Source organism: Dromiciops gliroides, chromosome 4 (genome assembly GCF_019393635.1).
Source record: "Dromiciops gliroides isolate mDroGli1 chromosome 4, mDroGli1.pri, whole genome shotgun sequence".
Classification (NCBI taxonomy): Eukaryota; Metazoa; Chordata; class Mammalia; order Microbiotheria; family Microbiotheriidae; genus Dromiciops; species Dromiciops gliroides.
Genome location: NC_057864.1, coordinates 221,033,517 through 221,056,424, shown reverse-complemented (window position 1 = coordinate 221,056,424; position 22,908 = coordinate 221,033,517). Strand labels below are relative to the sequence as shown.

The 22,908-nt window shown below is 41.6% G+C and overlaps 1 protein-coding gene across 1 annotated transcript in view; it reads right to left on the bottom strand.

Annotated features, from left to right (window-relative positions):
- Window positions 1–2,957: 2,957 nt before the first annotated feature.
- The window catches only part of TMC6 (transmembrane channel like 6), a 49,842-nt gene continuing 29,891 nt past the window's right edge, over window positions 2,958–22,908 (bottom strand). The window contains 12 exon segments of the mRNA XM_043964547.1: window positions 2,958–3,151; window positions 15,250–15,350; window positions 15,707–15,785; window positions 17,276–17,331; window positions 17,333–17,395; window positions 17,397–17,454; window positions 17,749–17,882; window positions 18,459–18,534; window positions 19,379–19,471; window positions 20,979–21,076; window positions 21,672–21,753; window positions 21,866–22,038. Of these exon segments, the coding sequence (XP_043820482.1) occupies window positions 15,279–15,350; window positions 15,707–15,785; window positions 17,276–17,331; window positions 17,333–17,395; window positions 17,397–17,454; window positions 17,749–17,882; window positions 18,459–18,534; window positions 19,379–19,471; window positions 20,979–21,076; window positions 21,672–21,753; window positions 21,866–22,038 (984 nt within the window). The 3' untranslated portion in view covers window positions 2,958–3,151; window positions 15,250–15,278.

The following is a 22,908-nucleotide window of genomic DNA, read 5'->3' as shown; positions in this document are numbered from 1 at the left end:
GAAGCCTTAACATGTTGAACTTAGTGCATTCTGCCTGGATAGTTATCTCTGTACATGCTTCATCCTTGTTTGCCAACTACTGAGATCAACTCCAGTACATGGCACTTCACAAAATCAGAGAATGGACTTCAAAAGCTATCTAATCCAACTCACAGCCAAACAAGAATTCCCTCCACTCTAATCCCAAACCTCCAAGGAAGGAGAAACAAAGAACTTGGCCAGGGCAGCCAATTCTATTTCAAGATGACTCTAATTCTTAAAAGTTTTTCTTTAAATTGAGACTACCTCTTTCTCTAAAATGTCTACTATTCTGTTCTAGTTCTTCCCATCTAAGGCCAAACAAAACAAGTCTAGTCCCTACCCAATTTGACAGAACTTCAAATGTCTGAAGAGTTCTCTAAGCCTTCTCAGTTCTTTGGACCAGTCCTCAAATGTACTCAAGTCCCTAGACTATCTCCCAATATAGTATATCAAAAACTGAATATAGTACTGTAATTATAGTCTAACCGAGTCACAATCAGATTTTCAGAATTGGAAGGGAACTCTGGCCATCTAGTCAATCACTGGTTCATACCAACAAATAGGAGCCCCCCTTAAAATGAACCAAACAGGGGCAGCTAGGTGGCGCAGTGGATAGAGCACCGGCCCTGGATTCAGGAGGACCTGAGTTCAAATCCAGCCTCAGACACTTAACACTTACTAGCTGTGTGACCCTAGGCAAGTCACTTAATCCCAATTGCCTCACTAAAAATAAAATAAAATAAAATGAACCAAACAAGTGGTCATCTGACCTTTGTTTAAAATAAGTGAAGGAAAACCCACTACCCTTGAAGCAATCTATTCCCCTTTGGAATATTACTCATTCTAAAGAACTGTTCATATTTGTCAAACCTATGCCTAAATTTGTTTCCCTGTGGTATTTGGATCAAATCAAACCTAACCTTTTCCACACAATAGTTCACTGAGTAAGTACCAAACATAGCTATTCTGTCACCTCTCTCTGCTAAACAGGCCCTCCCTCCACCCAGTTCCTTCATCAACCCTTCATATGACATGAGAGGCAGGTAGGTAGTGCAGTGAATAGAGCACTGGCCCTGAAGTTGGGAGGACCTGAGTTCAAGTATGACCTCAACTAGCTATGTGACCATGGGCAAATCACTTTAATCCCAATTGCCTTAAAAAAAAAAATCAGGACCATCTCCAGTCATCTTGATGTGTATCTTGCCACTAGACCCAAATGGCTCTGAAAGAGAGAGGTTGGTGACTTTGCACAGCCCTCCCTCACTTCAATTCACTACAAGTCATGACATAACTCTGATGTCATGGTCTTCTTCAAGAACAAAGGACAAGGGGGCAGCTAGGTGGTGCAGTGGATAAAACACCGGCCCTGGATTCAGGAGGACCAGAGTTCAAATCCGGTCTCAGACATTTGACACTTACTAGTTGTGTGACCTTGGGCAAGTCACTTAACCCCCATTGCCCCGCAAAAAAAAAAAAAATTTAAGAACAAAGGACAAACAGCAATAACAACATATACCATGAGCTCCAGGCCCTTTGCCATCTTGTTTGCCCTCCTCTGAGCTCTTGAGTCTTAAGACCGTGATGCCCAGGCTTAAGCACAATACTCCAAATGTAACCTGTTAGAGTACAAGATTGCCATCATTTCCTTAATACTTTGATGTTGTCCCTAATGTCACGCTAGCTTGCTTTACTGCCATATTGCCCCCATGTTGAGACTATTCTACTTTGAATTGCTTTTGCAGTCCACTTAAGTTTTTTTTTTTTCAGATGAACTCTGCTAATTCATAACTTAGATTTGTAAAGGGTTTTTTTGGCCAAATGTAAAACCTTAGGTACATTTGTCCCTATTAAATTTCATCTTAATTGATTTAGTCCAAAGATCTATAGCTTTTTGTTGTTGTCGCAGAATGGAATTTAATGCACCTGAATACTGTAACTGACTATTGTTATTCTCACAAACGTTTTTCTTTAGATATGTTTCACAAAGATGAAATGTGACTGACTTGGAAAGCTATAAAAATATATATTATATATATACATATATGTATTTAATAAGATCATTAATGTTTCCGTTCTTTCAAATACAAAGCCATTTGCTGTGGCTGCTCATCTCATGAAAGAATTTCCCAAACTGTCCTAAACATACAATTCTTCACTTTTTCCTTCAATTTTTTTCTTTTTGTTAAGGAAGAACTAGGGAATCCTTGAAGCTAACTAGTTGAGGTAGTCCTTTCCCTCAAGAAACTTAAATTCTAGGGGCAGCTAGGTGGTGCAGTGGATAGAGCACTGGCCCTGGAGTCAGGAGGACCTGAGTTCAAATCCAGCCTCAGACACTTAACGCTTACTAGTTGTGTGACCCTGGGCAAGTCACTTAACTCTGTTTGCCTTCAATTTCCTCATCTGTCAAATGAGCTAGAGAGGGAAATGGTAAACCACTCTAGTAACTCTGCCCCAAATAGGGTCATGAAGAGTCAGACATGACTGAAACAACTCAACAAGTTAGTACGGTACTTGGCCTACAGTGGGTAATTGATATTTATGGAGTTAAAGCTTTTCAGATAGAATGTCCTTTCTCAGACCATGTGTTACTGATTGGGGGTTCTGGTAATACTGCCAGTTATATATAGTTTTGTTTTTGGCGGGGCAATGGGGGTTAAGTGACTTGCCCAGGGTCACACAGCTGGTAAGTGTCAAGTGTCGAAGGCTGGATTTGAACTCAGGTCCTCCTGAATCCAAGGCCGGTGCTTTATCCACTGTGCCACCTAGCTGCCCCATATATAGTTTTGATAGAAGAAAAAAAGTGTCATGTGTACCAAGGGAGAAAATATGAAGAGTGTTTGTGCCCAATCCACAGAACATGGCTGTGAGCTGTTCTATCCACCCCACCTTCTGAGAAAAAAAAAATCAGTTTGAACAAACAAAATAAAAACACTATTTATTTCAAATAAATACTAAGTCAGGCCATTCCCCAGTAAACTTGAAGAAAGAGAATGGGGAGAGGAAGTGGAATTCATTGCTGAATAAATTCCCAATTTCAGTGGTTGGTCTCTGACCAGGTCAGCCTCGAGCTCTGAACCTTTACCTTTGTTCTTCAGCCTTAAGTATGCTTCAACTTTGGGGCCTCAGGGATCTGCAGGTCAAAGCAAGAGCAAAGATGGGTCAAATTAACAAGGATGTATTAAGCATTTAGATTTTTTTTTTTTAGTGAGGCAATTGAGGTTAAGTGACTTGCCCAGGGTCACACAGCTAGTAAGTGTTAAGTGTCTCAGGCCGGATTTGAACTCAGGTACTCCTGACTCCAAGGCCGGTGCTCTATCCACTGTGCCACCTAGCTGCCCCTAAGCATTTAAATTTTAACAGGTATGTAGCCACATGGCCAAACCTATAGAGAACCACCCCAACCTGCCAGGGTGGATTCAGGTGAGGGTGAGTGAACCAGCCCCAGTTCAAAGAAAGAAAATAGTTGGAGATTGGTGCCATACCCACTCTACACTTGTAAAATGAGGTTAGCCTAAAGTATGATCTCCAAACTTTTTTTATTAAGTGCCCATAGGAGCAAACCTTTTAACATACACCCTCAACATATATATTTATTTATAAATCATATACAGGACATCCCAAAAGTCCTAGTGTATTTAAAGCTCTAGTAGCTTAAATCTTTAATAGCTTTAAGCTTTGATAGCTTAAAACTATTTAGATTCTTGGGCATCCTGGAGATAGGAGATGATCTCACAATAACCAATACAAAGTGTATTGAAAAGTTTGTGAATGACAAAACCCACATCTGCCTCCTCCTCAGGGTGAACAGGATAAAGCACTAGCCCTGGAGTCAGGAGGACTTGTGTTCAATTTTCACCTCAATTTTCACCTCAAACAATTACTAGCTATGTGACCCTGGGCAAATCACTTTTTCGTGTGTGTGTGTGTGTGTGTGTGTGTGTGTGTGTGTGTGTGTGTGTGTGTGTGTGTGTGGCAATTGGGGTTAAGTGACTTGCCTAGGGTCACACAGCTAGTAATTGTTGTCTGAGGCCACATTTGAACTCAGGTCTTCCTGAATCCAGGGCCAGTGCTCTATCCACTTCACCACCTAGCTGCCCCCTGGGCAAGTCACTTAACCCCAATTGCCTTAAACATCTGGGACCATCTCCAGTCATTCTGATATATATCTTGCCACTGAAACCAGATGGCTCTGGAGGAGAGAGAGGTTGGTGACCTTGCACAGCCCTCCCTCACTGAAATCTAATTCACTGCAAGTCATGATATCACTCCAATGTCATGGTCCTCTTCAAGAATGAAGGACAAATAATAATAACTCCCCCAGAGTGAACCAAATTGACTCTGTAACTGAAAGCTCTCCAGATATGCAAGCTAATGTAATCCAAAGGGTAGAGTGATGGCTTCCTATTGTTCTGGGGAGAATAACTTTCATTACAGAAGTGAAGAGTTTCAAAGTCAACCTTAAACTATGATGTCCAGTCTTTCAACTTTACTACTGTCTAGCCTTCATCTGAACTTCTTGTCCATGTAGAAAACACACACACACACACAAACCTTTGTCAAACACATTGCTGAAATCTAAATAAACTATGTCTCTAATATCCCCCAATCTACAAAGATAACCCTGACCAAAATAGAAAAGAGGTTAGTCTGGCATAAAGCATTCTTGAAAAAGTCATGCTGATCCCCAATAGTAATTGCTTCTCATTCTAAATGTTCACGAATCATCCCTTTAACAATATGTTCTAGAGAAGATGATGGAGAGAAGCCAGGAAGTTGTCTGAGCTTTTCCAAGTTTCCCTCAGAAACATTAAATCAAGCCTCTAAATGGATTCTGGAGCTACAGAATTTATAAAAAGATAGAGTGAAACAATCTTCCTGCTTAAGATAAGTTAGAAGGACTTCAGGTCTTCTTACTTTCATAAAAGGGGAATGCAGTACAACACAACACAGAGAGTGTCTGGGCAAGACAGCAGGAGACTCTTAGCCACCACACAGACCAGCAGCTGAGGGTCCTCAGTCCTGGCTCAGGAGGCTAATGGCACAGCAGTCCAGTCATGAGGCCTCTGGCCCTAACACAGAAAGCAAAGTGCCAGCTGGGGTAGCCCCTATACCACAGGCACAACTAGGCTAGGTCACCCCAATGCAGTGACCAGGCTGTGAACTCCTGAAGCCTTAGAGCAAAAAGCCAGTGATCAGGCCCCAGGCCCATAGCAAAAGAAGCTTGGGACAGGGCCTCCTGTGACCCAGGATCAGAGTTCAACTTAAAAGGCATGAAATAAGCTAAAATATAAGTAAGAAACAAAAAAGAACCCTCACCATAGAACGATACTATGGTGACAGGGAAGGCCAAAACACAAACTCTTAAGAGGACAACACTGTCAAAATGCCTACATGTGAAGCCTCAAAGGGGAAAATGAATTGGACTCAAAACCAAAAAGCCTTCTTGGAAGAGCTCAAAAAGGATTTTGAAAATCAAATAAGAGAAGAAGAAAATCTGGGAAAAGAAATGAGGGTTATGCAAGAGAGAGTTGACAGCTTAAAAAAAAGAACAATATGTTCTGGAATTTTGCCAGAAATCAAAATTAAGCTCATTGACTTATGGTTTGCAGATTCACAAGATGTTTGCCCTTGTCTAGCCCTCTAACAAATAAATCATTTTCCATTGATCTTTCAGAGATTGGTAGAAGCAGTTCAGCAATCATATTTGTCAGGATTTTTAGTACCCTGGTAGTTTGAGTGTGATGATCTAAATTAATTGAAGACTACAAAGTGCTCATTTTTTGTTGTTGTTGTTGGTTTTTTGGTTTTGTTTTTTTTTTTGCGAGGCAATTGGGGTTAAGTGACTTGCCCAGGGTCACACAGCCAGTAAGTGTTAAGTGTCTGAGGCCGGATTTGAACTCAGGTACTCCTGACTCCAGGGCCGGTGCTCTATCCACTGCGCCACCTAGCTACCCCACAAAGTGCTCATTTACTAACTGGATCCTTACTTAACTTTCATCTGAGTTTCAATTGTTAGCCATTTTTTATCCTATCCTTTCCAGCACAAAGACTCTCCTTTCAGGAGCAGAGAAAATTGATACAAGATCTGATTTTAACATTTCCCACTTTCTTTTCATTATCCCATCCACCCTAAGTATCAAGTTTATCCTTTCTTTAAGTCTCCTCTTTTTTACCTTTGTTCTTGGTATTTGTTGCCAAATTCAGCTCATTTATATCTTGAGATACTATCCATACAGGATCAGGTCAATCTTTCATATTCATCTGTTAACTGACCTTGCATCTTCCATATGTGTCTTCTCAAAACCTAAATTGGTTAATGAGTTCCCTGTGTTTCTTTTTCTTTTTGTTTTCTTGCAGGGCAATGAGGGTTAAGTGATTTGCTCAGGGTCACACAGCTAGTAAGTGTAAAGTGTCTGAGGCCGGATTTGAACTCAGGTCTTCCTGAATCCAGGGCCAGTGCTTTATCCACTGCACCACCTTGCTGCCCCCCTCTGTGTTTCTTAATTGGCCATAGACAGATCCCCATTTGATTCCTCACTGGAATTATTTCTTGCATGTTCAGAATTTCAGTCTGAACTTCCCCTACAGAATTTTAGGACGGAAATCCTATCTATCCCTTCCCAGAAACCTTTGAAATTTGATATGCTAAAATCTAAGGGTATATTAGCCTTTGCTGGCTTTCCTCTCCTCAGTCACAAACCCTTAAGGGACTGTGGTCAATTATCTCCAAAGTTCCCATTATTTGTACCTTAGCCACCTTCCTTATTTGTCAGAATTAAGGTTCAGAATAGAAACTTCTCTAATCACTTCCTTCAGCTTTTGAAAAATGAGACTATTAAAACAAACCATTTTTTGACAGTATTCCTGTAGATGTCCTTATCATTGAAGTAGCCATTAGTAGTGGGTCATGCTACCTTGCCAATATTGTAATGTTTTCAAACTCCTTTTCTTATTTCCTCTTATGTCTAGGGGGTCAATAGTATGTTCCCATGACAATGTAACTTCCGTTGATACATTTGTTGATCTTCACCTGGATGCTCATCCATCATCCTTCCCCACTCTGGCTCCTGACTTCTTCTTCTTCTTTTTTTCTTTTTCTTTTTTCTTTTTTATGTGGGGCAGTCAGGGTTAAGTGACTCAGCTAGTAAATGTCAAATGTCTGAGGCCAGATTTGAACTCAGGTCCTCCTGACTCCAGGGCCAGTGCTTTATCTACTGTGTCACCTAGCTGCCCCTCCTGATTTCTTCTTGAAAGTATATTGGTACATTCATTCAATCAACAAGAATTCATTAAGTGCTTACTATGTTCCACAGCTTGGACAAAAATTCAACTAGCATTCCTAGAAGAGATGAAGCAAGGATTTTGGTTTTTTAAAAAGAGTTTTAAATTGTTTTATAAATGTAAATGAAAGCACTTGAAGAAAAAATTGGGGTAAAAAATGAGACCTATTGAAAAATTGCAAGGGGAATTAACAACCTGGACAAAACCTTGCCCAAGCAACAAACTCCTTAAAAATTAGAATGGACCAAATAGAAGTCAGTGACTTGATGAGGAAATAAGAAATACTAAAAACAAAGTAAAAAACCAAAAAATATATTTTAAAAGTAACATAACAGATGGAGGAGAAAAAATTTCAGAATCATTGCACTCTCTGAACACCATGACCAAAAAAAAAAAAAGAACCTAATACCCTACTTCAAATCTTAAAATTGCCCAGATCTCTTAGAACCAGAGGGCAAAGCAAAAATAGAAAGAATTCACCAGTCACCTTCTGAAAGAAACTCCCAAATGAAAACTCCCAGGAACATTATAGCCAGAATCTAGAGCTTTGGGGTAAAAAAGAAATTTATATATATATACATATATGAATGATAGATAATATATAGTAAGAAACCAGAAAGAATTCAAATACTGAGAAGCCACAGTCAGGATCACATGTTTTAGTCGCTACCACTACAAAGGAGTAGAAAACTTGGCATACAATATTCTGGGCAGCAAAGGAGATGGGCTTACAGCCAAGAATAACTTACATCTAGCAAAACTGAGTATAACACTACAGGGGGTGGGAAATGGATCTTTAATGAAATAGAAGGTTGCCAAGCATTTCTGATGATAAGACTAGTGCTGCATAGAAACTCTGAAGTTCAAACACAGTAATAAAGAGAAACATAAAAAGGTAACAATGAACAAGCAATCATTAAGGACTAAAAAATGTTCAACAGTTTACATTTTTATATGGTGTGTCCCCTCTGATCCCTATCATTACCAGGTTCACAGAAGGAATCCAATTACACAAGGCCTGGGAGTAGTTCTGTTATATCTTGATAACCTTAAGAAAAGAATGGAAAGAGAAGGGAGGAGGAATATGCTGGGGGCGGGGAGGAAGGGAAAGGAAAATTAGAGAAAATTATCTCTCATAATTAGGATGTGTAAGTGAATGTCCACACAAACAAGGAAGAGGGGTTGAGGGGAGCAGTTGATAAAAACCCCACACTTATCTGAATTAGTCAAAAGCACACACGTGTCACACACACAATTGGGTTCAAAAATACATTTCACTCAAACAGGGAAATGGGTGGGGAAAAGGCAGGAAAGGGGAGGGGAAAGTACAGGAAGAGAAAGATTAAAGGATAGATTAGTCCTAAGTAAAACAAATTCTAAGGATGCACAAAAATATTTATAGTGCTTTGAGGCAACAAAGAATGGGAATCTGGGGGTGGGGTGCCCATAAATTGAGGAACTGAACAAGTTTTTTGTATATAAATGTGATAGAATACTATTGTGCTAAACTTTTATCAGCATATGACCAACAGAGATTCCAGAGGACTAATGATGAAACATCCTACTCACCTGATAGAGAGGTTAAAGGACTCAGAATGTAGAGTGGGAGAAATGTGGGGGTTTTTTTGGACATAGGAAATGTGTATACACATTACATACATACAAAGAGTTTTGATTTTGTGTTCTCATGGTAGGGGGATAGGGTGAGGGGGAGAAAGTGGGTTTTGGCTGATTAAAACAAATTTTAGGGCAGCTAGGTGGTACAGTGGATAACGTACTGACACTTACTAGCTGTGTGACCCTGGGCAAGTCACTTAACCCTCATTGCCCTGCAAAAAAAAAAAAAAGTAATTCAGTACAACTGCTTCATTTTTTAGATGAGGAAACTGAGGCACTGAGAGGTTAAATTACTTGTTGAAGGTCTCATGGCTTTGCAAGGCTCCCTAGTCAACCAGAGAACAATGTTAAATATTATAAATTGATGGGAATAGTAAATGTTGAAGGGATTATGGAAAATTAGGTATGTAAATTGCATTATTGGTAAAGCTGTGAATTAATATAATTATTTTGGAAGGAAACTAGGAATTATAATAATTAACAGCTAGTATTTTTCTATCATTTTAGAGTTTGAAAAGTGCTTTATATATGTCAACTCATTTGATCTTCACAACCTTGTAAGGTAGGTGCTATTATTATCTCCATTTTACAGATGAGAAACTGAGGCAAGAGAGGTTAAGGACTTGTACAGGGTCACATAGCTAGTAAATGTCTAAGGCAGGATTTGAACTCAGGTCTTCCTGACTACAAGGTCCATGCTCCATCCACTGAGATACCTAGCTGCCTATGATGCAAATAAACTGACCCAGAGATTCCATTACTAGGTATGTACCCAATGAGGTCATTGGTAAAAAGAATGTCCTTGAAATATTCTAGGTGAGAAGGGATAAGGGATTGAACTAAAGTGGCAGATGGCTATGTGAATAGTGAGAAGGGGATGGATTACAAAGATGTTGTAAAGATAAAAGTGTAAGAACTGGTGACTGATGAGAACACTAATGCACTGTCAGTGGAGTTGTGAACTGATCCAAACAATCTGGAGAACAATTTGGAACTATGCCCAAAGGGCAACCAAACTGTGCATACCCTTTGATCCAGCAATCCTACTACTAGGTCTGTATCCCAAAGAAATCCTAAAAGAGGAAAAAGGACCTACATGTGCAAAAATATTCATAGCAGCCCTTTCTATGGTGGCAAAATATTGGAAATTAAGGGAATGCTCATCCATTGGAGAATGGCTGAACAAGTCATAGTATGTGAATGTAATAGAATACTATTGTGCAATAAGAAATGATGAGCAGGCATATTTCAGAAAAACCTGGAAAGACTTACATGAACTGATGCAAAGTAAAATGAGCAGATTCAGGAAAACATTGTACAAAGTATGAGCAACACTATGATGATCAACAAGTGAATGACTTAGCTCTTCTCAGCAACACAATGATCCAAGACAAGTACAAAGGACTCATGATGGAAAATGCTATCCACATCCAGATAAAGAATTGATGGACTCTGAATGCAGATCAAAGCATACTTTTTTCACTAACTTAACTTGTTTTCCTTTTGATCTGTTTCTTCTTTCATAGCTATGACTAATATGGAAATATGTTTTACATAATTGCATACATATATATATATGTAAATAAACTACATATAATTGCCTAACATTTTAGGAAGAAGGGAGGGGAGGGAGGAAGAAAAATTTGGAACTCAAAATCTTGTAAAAATGAATACTAAAAATTGTCTTGACATATAATTGGGGGAAAAAATAAAATAATATTCAAAAAAGAATTGATGACTGACTAGATATGTAACTTGGGGGAGGGTAAGGAATATAGGGTTTTTGCTGAAATTACAAACCCCCAAAATTGGAAGAATGATAGTACTCTTGACAGAAATTTGAAGTTCAATAGAGGATTGCATTTAGAGGAAAAGATAATGAATTGTTTTGGATACAATGAATGTGACGTCTCTGAGTTATCCAGTTTGAAATATTCAAAGGTAGTTTGTTATGAAGAACTAGAATTACGGAGAGAGACCAAGGATGGATATATAGATCTCATAGCCATTTACAAGGAGTTGATCATTAAGCCCAAAGGAATGGATAAGGTTTACCAGGAGAGAGAATCTAAAGAGAGAAGTGGAGCCAGGACAGCAATGGAGGGTACAACCACAGGAAAGGGACATGAGATGGATGACAGCAAAGGAAACTGAGAAATGGTCAGAATAGTAGGAAGTAAAAACAGGAGAGAATGGAGCAGCTAGGTAGTGCAGTGGATAGAGTTCCAGCCCTGGATTCAGGAGGACCTGAGTTCAAATCTGACCTCAGATACTTAACAATTACTAGCTGTGTGACCCTGGGCAAGTCACTTAACCCCAATTGCCTCACCCCCCAAAAAAAATTTTTTTAAGTGATTCTTAAAAAAAAAACAAAACAGGAGAGAATGATATCATGAAAACCCATAGAGGAGAGAGTGGTCACCACTATCAGAGGTACCAAGAAGGAGGGAGATGCAGAACAACTATCAGAATGAGCAACTACGGGATTGTTGGTAACTTTAGAGAAAGAGGTTTTAATTAAGTAATGATATCAGAAAGCCAGGCTGCCGGTGGGTTGAGGAGTGAGAGAAGTGGAAGCAATGAACATGAAAACCTTTTCCTAGGAGTTTGGCTGAGAAAAGGAGCAGGATAGGATGATGATGTGAGAGGACAGTAGGGTTTAGTGACTTTTTCTCTCCAAGTTGCCTTAGATTTACTTATCTGTGTATTAAATTTATTGTATTCTTCCTTCCCAACCCCAAGTAGAAGGCACATGGCTACTCATAAAATCCATCACACCCATACCTTTTTATCTAGTCTTTTCCTTTTTCAACAAGGTATATTCTTCCATTGTCAGAGTGCTATTTTGAGTCACAAGTCCCATCCCAGAAAGTCTGAGTAATGCCCACAAGGTCAAATTTGCTTCCCAATAGTAGGCTTTCTACTTCTCTTATCTTCTTCCTCTGTCATAGCTGCAGCTCTCACCAATACTTAGCTTGGAGGGGATGGAGAGAATAAGCATTTATATACCACCCACTATGTGCCAGGCACTGTGTGAAGTGCTTTTTACAAATATCATATTTGATCATCACAACCCTGATAGGTAGGTACTATTATTATGCCCATTTAACAAGCAAAGAAACTGAGGTAAACAGAGGTTAAGTGACTTGCCAGGGTCACACAGCTAGTAAACGTCTTATGGCATATTTGAACCCAGGTCTTCCTGACTGCAGGCTCAGGGCTCTATTCACTGAGTTACCAGCTGCCTCAATGCCTGGCAGATGTACGTAAAGTGTCCTTTCTCTCTCCCCCACCCTTGTCAAAGAAGCAGCTCAGCATAATGTGCCAGATCTGGACTCAAATGGTTTTTCTGGCACAAGCTGTGTGACCACAGACAAGTCACTTAACCTTGTCTGGCCTTGCTCCCTCATCTGAAAAGTGGGGATAAAAATAGCTGTAGATCTCATTTATAGGGCTGTTGAGGTCCAACTAAGCTAATGTTTATCAAGTGCTTTCCAAACTTCAAAACTGCTATGTAAATAAATGTTCATTATCAGTAGTAGCAGAAGTAGTGTTTGGTTTGGACCTGTAATTTAGTTAGTGTATGGAATTTTCAGTGAGGAAGTCTTTACTCTTCCCCAAAGTAAGGAGAGGTTTTCTCACACTGATAAAATCACAAATCCAGAACATGAAGATGATAATGGACTTAGATAGTGTCTTTTCTTTTTCTTTCTCTTTCTTTCTTTCTTTCTTTCTTCTTCTTTCCTTCCTTCCTTCCTTTCTTTTTAATTTTTGAGGCAATTGGGGTTGTGACTTACCCAGGGTTATATACCTGTTTAGTGTCTTGGGTCAAATTTGAACTCAGATCCTCCTTACTCTAGGGCCAGTGCTCTATCCACTACGCTACCTAGTTGTCTCTGACACAGGTGGTGCTTTAAGAGAGTCCTCTGGTACACTGAAGACTTAAGTGATCTGTCGTCCTTCTTGACATCATATTTACATGTCCTCCTTATTTTATGTCCAGCCTGATGTCTATTAAACAGGAGGCTCCTGAATAAGGTTATTTCTATTGTTACATCTGCCAAGGAATCTTAAATGAATTTAATATATGGATGGGAGACTTTTTTTAAAAAAGAACCTATAGGGGCAGCTAGGTGGCGCAGTGGATAGAGCACCGGCCCTGGAGTCAGGAGTACCTGAGTTCAAATCCGACCTCGGACACATAACACTTACTAGCTGTGTGACCCTGGGCAAGTCACTTAACCCCAATTGCCTCTAAAAAAAAAAAAGAATCTATAAGGTGGCATATTTTTCTACCAAATAAAATGCTTTTTCATAATCAAACCATTAAGCACAATGAGATCTTACATTCTCTACATCTTTCAATCAATTGAGAGAAGGCAAAGATGCAGTCCCTTGTTGAATATCACTTATGAAAGAAAGCCTGTTTAAGTCACTTAACCCCCATTGCCCTGGAAAAAAAAAAAGAAGTGACTTGCCCAGGGTCACACAGCTAGTAAGTGTCAAGTGTCTGAGTTTGGATTTGAACTCAGGTCCTCCTGAATCCAGGCCCAGTGCTCTATCCACTGCACCACCTAGCTGCCCCTCATTTCTATTTTTTAAAAAAATTTTTTACATTTTAAAAAATAAAATTCTGTGTGCCCAGACTGATATAAATAAAAATAATTTTGAATTTCACTTACTGTATTCTATAGCAAAAACTCAGGTTCAGTAAGTTTTTGCACAGACTTTTACTCAACATAGAGTGGTTTGCCTAAACTAAGAAATGACTGGGCTTTCTAATAGAAGTACAAACAGAATTTTGAGTCATTCTTTTTCTTTCTAATTTTTCTTATATGTTATGCTATATATGAATTTTTTTTTTCTTACCTGTTATGGTATATATGGGCAGCCAGGTGGCACAGTGGATAGAGAGAAGGGCCTAGAGTCAGGAAGACCTGAGTTCAAATTCAGCCTTAGACTTTTACTAGCTGTGTGACCTTGGGAAAGTCACTTAATCCTGTTTGCCTCAGTTCTCTTATTTGTCAAATGAGCTGGAGAAGGAGATGGCAAACCACTCTGGTATCTTTACCAAGAAAACCCCAAATGTGGTCATGAAGAGTTGGACACAACTGAAATAACTGAACAAAATACTCTGTATAGCATAATAGTTAGAAAAAAATATATATGTGAATATAAACCCTCCCCCTCCACATCCTTCAACCTCTAACACACACACACACACACACACACACCCCTCAGTGTTTCTATGACTAGTGGCAATTGTAAAATGATAGAACGTCAGTGCTAGCTGGAAGGGATCTTAGAGGTACTCAAGTCCAACGCTCACTTTACAGATGAGGAAACTGAGACCTGGGGTGGGAAATAGCTTGTTCAAGATTATAACCTTCCCTAGTCAATGGAAGTGAGGAATAGAAACAGAGTCCTCTTGACCAATGAGATAACAACAACAGCAATGACAACAACAACTAGCATTTATGTAACACTTGAAGGTCTACAAAAAACTGTACATACATTATCTTATTTCAGCCTCACAACCCTGTGAGGTAGGTGCTATTATTATCCCCATTTTACAAATGAAAAAGATTAAGTCATTTTTCCCAGGGTCATAGAGCTAATAAGCATCTGAGTGAGGATTCAAACTCAAGTCTTCTTGACTCCAAATCAAGCACTCTTTCCATTTTAGCACCTTACATCACCACGTCATCCTTAGCTTGGAGATGGGGCCGTACGCAGAATAGAGATCTTCTTTGGCCCTGTTGCCAGGCAGGTCACTAGCAAGGTAGTCAGGGGTGTGGGGAAAGATAAAGAATACCAGACCAACGATCAGAAGAGATAGGTTTAATCCCTGACTGTGTGATCCTAGGCAAACCACTTAACCTCTCTGAGGCTCAAGATGCTTCATCTGTGAAATCAGCATCCTCATACCTGCCCCCGGTGAGAAGCTGTATGCAGTGCAAAAGTACTCTGGACAACAGAGAATTGCCAGAAAGCATCACTAGTGCACTGGGCTCCTAGGAAAATATTCTAGTCCTCAAAAAAATGCCAACCTGGTGGCAGCTAGGTGGCACAGTGGATAAAGCCCTGGAGTCAGGAGGACCTGAGTTCAAATCTGACCTCAGACACTTGACACTTACTAGATGTGTGACCCTGGACAAGTCACTTAACCCTCATTATCCCCACAAAAAAAAGAAAAGAAAAGAAAAGAAAAGGCTAATCTTCTGCCCAAGCTAGAGCCAGTTAGTTCAGGTTGGTACCTCCCTTCCCTTCTCAGGTCTGCTACCCCTGCCACAGACCTGCATTCCCCTTCCCTTCATTCTGGTCTCTCACCTTAGCTGCACTCTCTTAGCTTCAGACCTTTAGCTATTGGCTTCCTTCTTCTCATAAATGGAGTGAAGCTTGTTGATGAGGAAGATTTTGTCTTCTCCCTCCTGGAATAGTGGAGACACAGAGAAGAGAACAGTGAATGAGAAAGGGACGTGGCACAACTAGGCAGAGGGGACAAGACTGTAGTTCACCCACCACCACCATCACATATACATAGATGCACACACATACATATACACATACCACCTACATGCACACGCACACAGTAAACATGTAGCAATTCATGTTGGCACATGCCACACATGTATCATACCATGTACACAGGTGGTGCACGCAAACACAGGTGTGTGCATGTCACATATAGCTGTGTACATGCCATACACCCCATACATGTATGTAGTGCATGGCACCTATGCACATACATGCTCATGCACACACACACACAAGTATATACACTTACATTACTAATCTGCTCCTTGAGGAGGCAGATGACTTTCCGCTGTCCCTTTACCACCTGGATATTGAAGTAGATGACAGCTCTAAAAGACACAAGAGTTCATAAACACACGCTGCTCTTTGCAAATGAAGGCAATTCTAGTGGCCCTTCCATTCCCTGGTAAGCAGGTGTTAACTAAACCTCAGCTCATTAGCTTAGAGGGTGAAGTGGAGAAGGCTGGGATAGCAGGTTCTCTCCTCCTGTGGGCTAGTGAGCCTCCCTCCCACACCCACCGCAGCCTGTACCCCTTATCCTAGCCAACTGTAAAGGACAAAGGACTGGAAAGTGAAGGAAATAGCCATATTAGGCAGCAGAGTAGAGAATGTTGGACCTGGAGGCAAGAAGGCTGGAGTTCAAATCTGTCTTCAGGTACTTACTAGCTGTGTGACCCTAAGCAAATTATTTAACTTCTGCCTGCCTCAGTTTCCTCATCTATAAAATGAGCATCATGAAAGGACCTACCTTTCAGGATCATTTTGAGGATCAAATGAGATATTAGTAAAGCACTTTGTAAACCACTAAAGTGCTATATAAAAGCTAGCCATTAATATGATAAGTAGGGGGGCAACCAGGTGGCGCAGTGGATAGAGCACTGGCCCTGGAGTCAGGAGTACCTGAGTTCAAATCCAGCCTCAGACACTTAACACTTACTAGCTGTGTGACTCTGGGCAAGTCACTTAACCCCAACTGTCTCACTAAAAAAAAATATATATATGATAAGTAGGACCTAACATAAAGGTGAGCAGAAGGAATCAATGCTCTTGAAGGCACTGTATCATTCTCATAAATAAGGGCGATGAGTCCTTTTCTTGAGCAGGGCCCTGTAACAAGTGTTATTTGAGGGGGAGGGGAGCAGAGCATTTGTATTGTTTTCAGGAATACAGAAGGAATGTCTTGCCTTCCATCCCTTGTAAGAGGGAGAGGAGAAGCGATGCTAGACAGGTTTTCATGGCCATTTAGTCCAATGCACTCAGTTTTTGTTTGTTTGTTTGTTTTTTGTTTTTTGTTGTTGTTGGGATTTTTTTGTGGGGCAATGAGGGTTGAAAATGAGTTGCCCAGGGTCACACAGCTAGTAAGTGTCAACTATTTGAGGCTGGATTTGAACTCAGGTCTTCCTGAATCCTGGGCTGGTATTTTATTCACTGCACCACCTTGCTGCCCTGCAATGCACTTGTTTTACAAACAAGAAAACCAAAAACGAGATGGGGGAAGAAAAGTTACACAATTACATGTCTTTGGGCAGAAGCCAAACGGCCACTTGTCAGGATGCTGGAGAGGGCATTTCTGTAAGTTCCTTTTCAATTCTGTGACCCAGTGACATGCCTGAGTCACACGTATTTATGTGACTGAGCCTTTGCTCAAAACACATACAAGATGGCAGGACAGGAGCGGTCTGGTGATCAGGGAGGTGGAGATAGGGAGCTGCTATCAACATGGTCTGAGATATGGGCCCTGTTATCTTTCAGAGAGAATGGTGGGATTTCCCATTCCCACTACCGCCACTCCACCCAGAGAGAGTGCCTTTCCACTCACAAGAGCATGGCTGATAGCAGGAAAATACAAAAGGTGTTTTCCACCAGATTCTGATGGGACCCAGGTAAACCAAATAACACTGGGGCTGGCATCCTCCAGGTGATGAATCCAGATCTTTGCTAGCCTCATAAATAGTGTTCAAGGTCCGGTAGGGGCCTACAAGTCCTGGAGGGCCTTCACTCTGAGGAAGAGAGGCTGCATAAGCAACAGGAGCCTTACGGAATTGACCCTCAGATCCTAAAATAATCCCAAGGGTAGGTGCCTCCCTCCCTCCTCCCACCTCCTAGCTCTAGTGTAGCACCTCCTCCGGCTTGGAAGGATTGGTCCTTCATAGACACTCAACTGAAATGTCTTCCTCGCTTTTTGTCAGCTCTCACCACCCAGTTCCATCCCTAGATCCTAAGAGAAACTGGCAGCCGAGTAAATTCAATCAATCCGTCCCAAAGATGACCCTCCCAGAGAGGTCGACTTACTGCCAGATGGCATAGGAGAGGAATATGGCAGCCCCCAAGAAGGAGGGGAAGCAGAGGAGTGTGATGAAAACAGTGGTCATGTGCGAAGCTCTCCAGGGTTTCCTAGGTGCCTGGCAGTTTGCCATCAGGCTGATCTAGAAAGGATAAAATAAGTTGTTTTCTGTGGTTGGTCTGTTTGTCTGTTTGTCCATCTTACCAGCTCAGAAATCTAGGGAAGGGGGTAGCTAGGTGGCACAGTGGATAGAGCACTGGCCCTGGAGTCAGGAAGACCTGAGTTCAAATTTGGTCTCAGACACTTGACACTTACTAGCTGTGTGACCCTGGGCAAGTCACTTAACCCCCATTGTCCTGCAAAAAAAAGAAAGAAATCTAGGGAAGGAGGGAGGAAAGCACACAGGCAGACTGATGGGGTCCAAAGGGTTTGGGGTCTTTGTTTTTGTTTGGTTTGGGGTTGGTTTTTTTTTTTTTGCAGATACTGGAGGGTTGGGGAAAGACCCATTTTACAAGTGAGCCTTGCTTGCTATGTGGCTACAGAGTGGCCCACAGAGCCAGCCAGAAGGTAACTCCTGCCACAATTTCTTCCTCCAGGTAAACATTCAATGGTGAGCTCCTTGAGGGTAGGGACCATCATTTGCCTCCTCTACCCAGCATTTCATGCAGCACCTGGATGACAGTAGGTGCTTAATAAATGTTTACTGGGGCTTCATTACCTTCTTGATATAGAACAGGAACAGGAGCTTGAGAAGCTGGATGGCAGGGAGAAGAGGGGAAAAGAGAACACCCAGCCTGCAGGAACAAAAGCAGAAGAGAAAGACCGTTCCAATCCTAGAACTATGAGAGTCTCCTCCAAGGCCACCCCCACCCCCATTCCCTGTCCTTTGAGCCCAAAAGCTGAAGGTCCTGTGTCCAAAGAGGTGATGGAGCAGGAGTCCTATGGGTCATGGGAGGCCTGTCATAGGAGAAATGCTAAGAGAAGTCAATGAGTTCACTCAAGGGCATATGGTGGACTTTAATGCAGGGTCCATCTCCTGCTGGCTAATGGGAAAGGCCACAAATCCCCTCCTCTCTATCTTCCAGGTCATCACAGGGGAAATAATGGAATCCAGGCCTGGAACAGACTCTTAAAAACAACCCAAAGGGGGCAGCTAGGTGGCGCAGTGGATAAAGCACCGGCCCTGGAGTCAGGAGTACCTGAGTTCAAATCCAGCCTCAGACACTTAACACTTACTAGCTGTGTGACCCTGGGCAAGTCACTTAACCCCAGTTGCCTTATCGGAATAAAAAAAAAAACCCAAGGGCAACCTCACTGCTGTTAACAACAGACCTGCCCCCAACTCGCAGGGGGTAGCAATGGAAATGAAATAAGTCTCTCTCTTCTTCTCTTTGCTTTTGAGGAGACTGGGCAAGGAGTTTCAAAAGCTAGTCTCCCCCTTAGCCCCTAGGAATAGAGGGGGAACTTGAATGGTCCCTGTCCTTATACTGAAGAGCCCAGGGGGAGGCTGCCCTACCTGTGGGATGCCCCTGTACACCTTCCCAGAAGAAGCATCTCTTCCACCTCAGAGCCAAGGAGCTAATCACACAGGCTCTTGTGAGGCAGCACAGTGGGGCAAGTCTGGGTGGGAAAACTCACCAGGTCAGGGTCTGTCCATAAATTAGCTCCAGAACATTTCGAGCAACATCGAACTCTGGTTTCCGATCCTGCTTCATCCTTTCTGTGATGAGCCTGAAGGGCAGAAAAAGTCATTGTGAGGCGTGAGCTGGCATCATCATCGTCAATGGCCTGGCTGATAGCCATTCACTCAGAGGAGCAATAATCCAGACCTTGGGAGTGGCAAAAAATGTAGATGTCATTCACTTCTCTCAGTAGGTGGGTCAAAAAAATCCAGACTGAGTCTATGCGACTTAATTTACACAACATCTGTAAAAGACTTCCTGGGAGGTTTTGTCAGCTAGATGGTACTGTTGGACATGGAGGCAGAAAGTCCCAAGTTCAGATCTTGTTCTTAGACACCAAGTAGGCAAGTCATTTAACTATTGTCTGCCTCAGTTTCTTCATCTATAAAATGGGGACAATAGCATCTAACTCCCAGGGTTGTTGTGAGGACCAAATGAGATTGTGTCTGAGATCTTAAAGTGCTATATAATAATACTAACTCATTATTATTATTATAGCTAGTATTCATATGGCTATATAAGTACAATATAATAATAATTACTATGATAGTTAGCACTTTAAGGTGTGCAAATTGCATTATAGATACAATCTCATTTAGTACTCACAAATGTAAGTGATATCATTATCCCCATTTTATAGATGGGAAATTGAAGGAAACCAAGGTTAAGTGACTTGCCTAGTGTCATAATGCTAGCCATTATTATCATTATTCCAAAGAGATAAGAACATCACATGTTATTATATTGACTAGGGCTGTCACCACTCTGCCACTAAGTAGCCATGTGATCTGGGGGGAGGGGGGTCAATTTCCATTTTAGGATCTCAGGTTTTCTTCCATGTTAAATGAGGGAGTTTGACTTTGGGGGGGGTGGCAGGTGGGGGCAGGGAGTTGTCCATGTAAAAGCACAGAACTGGGCATTGTATAGACCCCGTGATCTTTCACCACATCACTTCCGGGGCTAAGAATGCCAGTATTTGTTATACTGAATTAATGTGAGAATGAGTCATTTGCACATGGGAGGAGAGGGGACAAAGAGAGGCCAAGTATCTTGCCAGAGGTTACAGAGTAAGTCAACAGACTCCCTGAGGAAAGGAATATAAAGTGTGTCTTTTTTTTCTTTTAATTTTTGTTGTTATTCTTCCCTATATCTATCCTAATACTAATAATAACAATATATATCACTTTAAGGTTTGCAAAACTCTTATTTTTGCTATTCTCTCCTTTGATTCTTTCAACAACCCAATGAAGTAGGTACTACTATTAGTCCCATTTTACAGTTGAAGAAACTGAGTCTATGAGAGGTTAAGTGACAGGCCAAGGGTCACATAAGCAAGTGTTGGAGCCAAGACTCAGAATCTAGGTCTTCCAGACTCCTAATCCAGCCACCTATCCTCTATATCACACTGGCTTGTGTTAAGTAATAGCTTTCCAAAATCACTATGTTGGAGAAGGCAGAGATAGAGGAAGGAAACCTAAGGGCAAGAAATGGAGGGATTAAGTGATCCCTCCAGGTGCATGCCAGATTTAATTCTATCCTTCTGCTGCCTCTCTTACCTCCAGACCAGCTCCCCAAAGAGGGTGTCCACAAGTGTAAAGATGAAGTCCATCACCATGAAGCGGTAGAGCTCCTGCCCCACAAATGTCTCCCAGCACTGATCACGATTTAAAAAAAGAAAGAAAGAATCCTCTAGCAGCTGCTTACATGTGTAAGTTTTTTGTTTATAAAGCACTTCCTTCCAGATTATTTTATTTAATTCTCACCACCACTGTAAGAGGTAGGTTGTACAAAGAGTATTTATTAGTCAGCTGGTGGGCATCCCTGTTAGCGCTAAAAGACGAATATTCTCTTACTCTGTTCTTACTAGATAAGGAAACAAGGTCAGAGCAGGGAAATTACTTGACCAAGGTCACAGTTGGGACCATAATTCAAACCCAGACCTCCTGACTCCTAGACTTTCCAACCACCTCCATGATGAAATAAAAGTCACCTTGGGGCCAAGGGTACTTTGCTTTCCCCCAAGTCTGAGTAAAGCTGGCATCTTCCTAATTCTTTTTTGGAGGGGGGAAGCAGGGAGTCAAGAAGGGGAGGTGCTGAGAAATGTTCTCAAAACAAATGGGGTCTCAATCATTTTTATGACACCCACCATGTTCAATTCAACTCAGCAAACACAAAGCACTTGTTTATGAGGCACAGGGTGCAGACAGTGGCCTCGAGGCAACCAGAAGCAGCTTTCTTGGCACCCTTACCTGGTCTTCCATCGATCTAACCTTACGGCCCATCCAGTGGTAGCAGAGAAGTCCCAGAATAACCATCTTGAGAATCAGGTTCCTGAGCAAAGGAGGAGAATGAGTGAAGGATGCTGTTGGTGGGGAAGTAGACAGGCAGGCAAATCAGTCAGATCCTCCAGGTGTGGTGATGGGGGAACGTAGCCCTGCCCTACCTGCAAATGGCCACATACACCTCCAAAACAGGAGAATCATGCTGCTCCCAGATGGCCAGGACATTGTAGAGATAGGGAACCACCAGGTTTATGATAGAGACTATGAGGGGCAGAGCCAGCAGACGGGCTTCCTGGAGCTTCTCACTGATCTTCTGGGTCCTAATCTCATGGTTCTGTGGGTGGAATGATAAGGGAGCAAGCTTGCTCTCATAGAAGAGGTAAAGTCAAGTTAACTCTGGGACAGGTTGGGCCTATTTCTGCCAGGGTAAATTACTAGACTGAGCCTTGGAGAGGAGGGTACATCAGGGTGAAAAGTCTACAGGGTTGGGAGGGTGTGTGTATGGGGGCGGGGGGAAGAAAGGTTGAGACAGGCACTCAGGGTCCTGTCCTCCCTTCAAAAAACATCTGCGGGTCAACTAGGTGGTACAGTGGATAAAGCACCGGCCCTGGATTCAGGAGGACCTGAATTCAAATCCAGCCTCAGACACTTGACATTTACTAGCTGTGTGACCCTGGACAAATCCCTTAACCTTCATTACCCTGCCAAAGGAAAGAAAGAAAGAAAGAAAGAAAGAAAGAAAGAAAGAAAGAAAGAAAGAAAGAAAGAAAGAAAGAAAGAAAGAAAGAAAGAAAGAAAGAAAGAAAGAAAGAAAGAAAGAAAGAAAGAAAGAAAGAAAGAAGGAAGGAAGGAAGAAAAGAGAAAGAGAGAGAAAGAGAGAGAGAAAGAAAAATCTGCAAACTGTGGGCTAATTACCCAAAATCCCACTGAGTGACTGATGGCAAAGGTAGGAGAGAAATAGTAAAGTAAAGGAGAAAGGAAATAATAACTAACAGTTATCCAGTGCTTTAAGGTTTGCAAAGCACTTGACAAATTATCTCAGAGAAGACCAAAATAAAGAATGGAAGACAAAGAGAGGAGTAAAAAAAAAGATGAGGTATACAGAGTGAGGAGTGGAAGAATGCTAATGAAGCCTCAAAAGACATTCAGGTGCTGATGCTGGGCCCACAGTTCAAGGTTCAGTCAGGCTCCCGGGGCAGAGGGA